This window comes from Topomyia yanbarensis, chromosome 3 (assembly GCF_030247195.1).
Source record: "Topomyia yanbarensis strain Yona2022 chromosome 3, ASM3024719v1, whole genome shotgun sequence".
In the NCBI taxonomy this organism is placed as follows: Eukaryota; Metazoa; Arthropoda; class Insecta; order Diptera; family Culicidae; genus Topomyia; species Topomyia yanbarensis.
This window is the reverse complement of record NC_080672.1, coordinates 59,380,499-59,384,321: the sequence shown is the minus strand read 5'-3', so window position 1 is coordinate 59,384,321 and position 3,823 is coordinate 59,380,499. Positions and strand designations below refer to the sequence as shown.

At 40.9% G+C, this 3,823-nt stretch overlaps 1 protein-coding gene across 1 annotated transcript; it reads right to left on the bottom strand.

Annotated features, from left to right (window-relative positions):
• Positions 1-418: 418 nt before the first annotated feature.
• Positions 419-2,088, bottom strand: LOC131692142 (uncharacterized). The gene is made up of 3 exons (XM_058979017.1): positions 1,983-2,088; positions 1,728-1,924; positions 419-1,660 (listed from the first exon to the last, which is right to left on the bottom strand). The coding sequence occupies exons 1-3, from the start codon at positions 2,029-2,031 to the stop codon at positions 473-475; spliced, it is 1,434 nt and encodes a 477-aa protein (XP_058835000.1). The 5' UTR covers positions 2,032-2,088; the 3' UTR covers positions 419-472.
• Positions 2,089-3,823: the final 1,735 nt, after the last annotated feature.

Sequence of the window (3,823 nt, the reverse complement as noted above, 5' to 3'; positions counted from 1 at the left end):
CAGGAAGAACACCGTTCATACTCCAATTGAGCTATCAGAGTATTTTAAAATAGGAAGAACTACTTCCAATAATTTCATCATTATCACCATCTACTTCACACACGACGGACATGGCAGGAACAAAATTTTGAGCCCCGTTCTGGATCATCGCTTCAAGGGTAAACCGTCTAGAAAAATATTGCTTACAAAGGTTCAAGCAAGGAATGAGTTCCGAAGAAAAGTAAAATAATAGACAATGAATCTTATGTGTAGGTGAGGTCGATTAAATGATTCGGTAACAAACCAAAATACTAGTTCTCGTATATCGCCAACGTGTTCAAGCTTGAATCACACCATTTATTCGTCATAGGTACTCCGACAATATCATCACTCTTAAAACTAAATAATCAAACAATATTCGTGTAAGGGTGGAACCGATATTATTTTTCAAGCAGAGTTCACTATTCTCAAATGTATCTTTGTCACAATTACACTAGATAGTGCACGTTTTTACACACCATTTTGCCCGCCGACTTGAAATTTTCTCCTTCTGCTCAAACTCAGCCCGTGCCATCCGAAGAGACATGTTCTTCGTCTCCGGTAGCAGCAACTGCAGCACGATGCTACCCACCAGAACAGGTACTCCGGCTACCAGTAATATCTCCCCAAATATTCCCCGATGTAGGGAAAATTTGGGTGAAAATGCCACCGACAGAACGACGATGTGAACCAATTGCTCAACCGACTGTACAACAGCAACCGAGAGTATCTTCTTCTTCGGTGAAAATGCTTCCGAGCAGAAGACATCCCCTATGAAGGAAGTTCCGCTTGCGGACACCAACTGATAGACACAAAACAGGGGAACTGTTGTCCTGGCTGACAGTTCACTCTCGGTTAGGTAGCATACTCCGGTCCCTACCAGAATCGCTCCGCTGAAGAAGCTTGTCAGTGTAAACAGTAGCTTCTTGGGAAGTTTATCTTCAGTTCGGATCCAAAGAACTGCTATGGCTAACCGAATCAGTATTAGTAACACAGGTGCTATGTTGTACTCTTCGATGTTCCACCAGAAGTTTACTTCATCAACGACGTAAAGTTGGAGAAGGTTAAGAATCAGATTGAAGCACAATGCTTTCACAACAGCGCAAACAATCAACAGGATCAACGGTCTTAGATTCCTTTCCTTGTGGATACTGCCATGCTCCTCTGGATCATTCCGAACCGTTATCTTAACCTCGACTAGTTCAGCAAACACTACCGTAGAATCGATCGGCTCTTGCCGCAGCTTGGCAATGCTGTCCGCCGCAGATGCTTCTCCCTCTCGTTTCAGCAGGAAAAACGGCGACTCTCGCGTAAGAAAGGTGGCCGAAAGGCCACTGAACACACCTGCTAGAATCGCAACGATTCCGTAGATCTGGGTCGGTTCCATTGCATCGTCGTGCATGATCAGCGAATTGATCGTAGCATGCATGAGGTATCCGATCATAAGGAATATGCTGACGAAGGCAACTACCGTCGTGCGAAAGTCATCGGCAGCGATCTCTCCCGCGTGAATAACGATGGTCAGATAGACGGACCCGAACGCCATTCCACCGATGATTCTCGCGATCAGAATTGACCAGAGATCGTAGAAACGGGCTGCCAGGAGAACACCGGCTCCGATGTAGGCGTAGTAGTAGAAGCGCTGGTAATTTTAAGAGGTTTTTATACTTAGTCTTAACCCGGTGAAATAGAAAGGATCGTGATCTTACCGCAATGTGTTGTTTGTAGTAGGTGGGAAGAAGCAATACGGTGATAGCTGCTCCGGCAATCGCTCCGATGTGGAACAAGAGAATAGTTAACAGTATCGTGTGCTCCTCGTGGTCAAACGTCCACGAATGTCGATGCAGCTCAGGGTTGAATAATCCAACGGCGAGGAATATTCCAGACGGGATCAATGTTAACAGACCTGGAAGGGAAATAGATTGAATTATACTTTTATCAAACGATTGGCTGGTATCATTAACCTGATGATATAGCGTAAATCTGACGAATATTTTTCTTAATCATCATCATGCTTATCAATAGTTTGGTGACTAAAACTAAGGGACAACAGCAGGGCACTTGCTTTCGCTGGAGAGTTGTAAACACTGTGATGAAAAGATGTGTTTTTCATCGATCACCCGCCCTAGCCCACGGTTGCAGTCCAGTTGTTCTTATCGCGGAAACGGAGAACTGATATGATAAAAGATGGATAGCAATTGCATGGCTAATGGGTTATTCATGTAAGAGATTACAAAGAGGTGTTGAGCAAGAAGGAAAGGATTGTTTTGCAAAATAAATAAATTCTCAGTCGGCCTAAGATGAATCATTTGCTCCAGTAAATGGCTACGTTTGTTCTGAGTAATAAGTGTGGCTTGGATAAAATCTTTTTTTAATTCCGAAGAATAGGATGATGAGCCTATTTTGACCCTACTAATAATACTATCCAACTATGAATGTAATTACGAGGTTGAATGTGATTGCAAGATGGAGACATTATCGGTACAAAAGCTTTTTAAAAATAACTTAATCCATGTTTTTAAATTTCATGCTAATTAACATACAAACCTGTAATTTTATCACAGAATGTAATTCTAAGTATCATTTTAAATCAAAATGCATTTAACAATAAATCTACTTAAATGCGATAGTTATCGAGATATTTGGTAGTTAGCTCCAACTAAAAAAAATAAATTTGTGTAATTAAGCTCTTTTTAAAAATTATTTGCGTTACTCCATCATAAAATGTCAACAATCTAATATTTATCGTTTTAAAGACGTAAAATAAACTTTTTCGGTGTATTTGGATCAAGGAGAAACTTCCAATAAAACAGTTTTCCTAACAACAAATTTTGACATATTTTTATAATGCATACTCATTCCCTGTTCAAAAGGGTACAGTGGTGGTGGTTTTTCTTCGTGTTTTTGTTGTAGTGCCGATGGTGATTAGTTTGGTGAGCAACTCAGGCGGGTGTGCAGAAGGCGGTAAAGAGGGCTCGCACCCAATGGTGGTAGTGTTTTTGGCGGTCATCGAACGACGAGCGCGATTTGGACACAGGGATCAATCCAAAAAAGGTGGGACAAAGCCTATTCGAGGCCTTAGATGTCATTTTGGAGCCAGCATTTTTTTCCGTAGGATATAGGGGAACATGGGGAGACTTGAGCAGGTTTTCAGCTAAACCTGCGTAAATCTCTAAAAAAGTTTTCAATCCTTCAATACTCATTGAGATATGATGTGCAAAGGAATTGTGCATGTTCTTGATTTTTTGCAAAATATTTTTGCAAAAGTTATAAAGGTTTTCCTGCGAACGCTTTTTTTTTGGACAAGTCTGTCACTGCGGGGAGACTTGACCAAGACAATATTAAAAAACCTGTTTTAATCCACCTAGAGGTGCAATTGTGCCTTTCTCATTTCAACAAACTATGATTTAGTAGCTGGTTCGTACAATATACCATTATGGAAATGTCTTTCATTCTTATTACACTTGGTAAGTATATATAAGAGCACCTTTTTGCATTCATCACGGTATCGGTTTGAATCGGAGTTTTCTATGTGATCGCACTCCACAACCCGTAACTCCGGAGCTGGAAGTCGGATGGAGATGGAATATCAGTTTCCGGGACGCAACACCTTTCATTTGAGACTAAGTTGATCAAATCGGTCTAGCCATTTTCGAGAAATCAATATAACCGTTATTCTGAATTTGGATGCTTCCGGATCCGTCAATGGTGACCAAAGAGACTTTGAATGACTATTGGTGACCTAGATCTACAAATTCAACAGTTGTGTTTACATTTTGGAAAAAAAATCCCCTTTTTACATTCA

Bases quoted from the DNA above. Each gene is read 5' to 3' on its own strand.
- LOC131692142 (XM_058979017.1), bottom strand. From the start codon at position 2,031: ATGATGATGATTAAGAAAAATATTCGTCAGATTTACGCTATATCATCA. The intron at 1,925-1,982 runs GTTAATGATACC...TTTCCCTTCCAG, and splicing joins GATTTACGCTATATCATCAG to GTCTGTTAACATTGATCCCG. The intron at 1,661-1,727 runs GTAAGATCACGA...TAAAATTACCAG, and splicing joins ACTACAAACAACACATTGCG to CGCTTCTACTACTACGCCTA.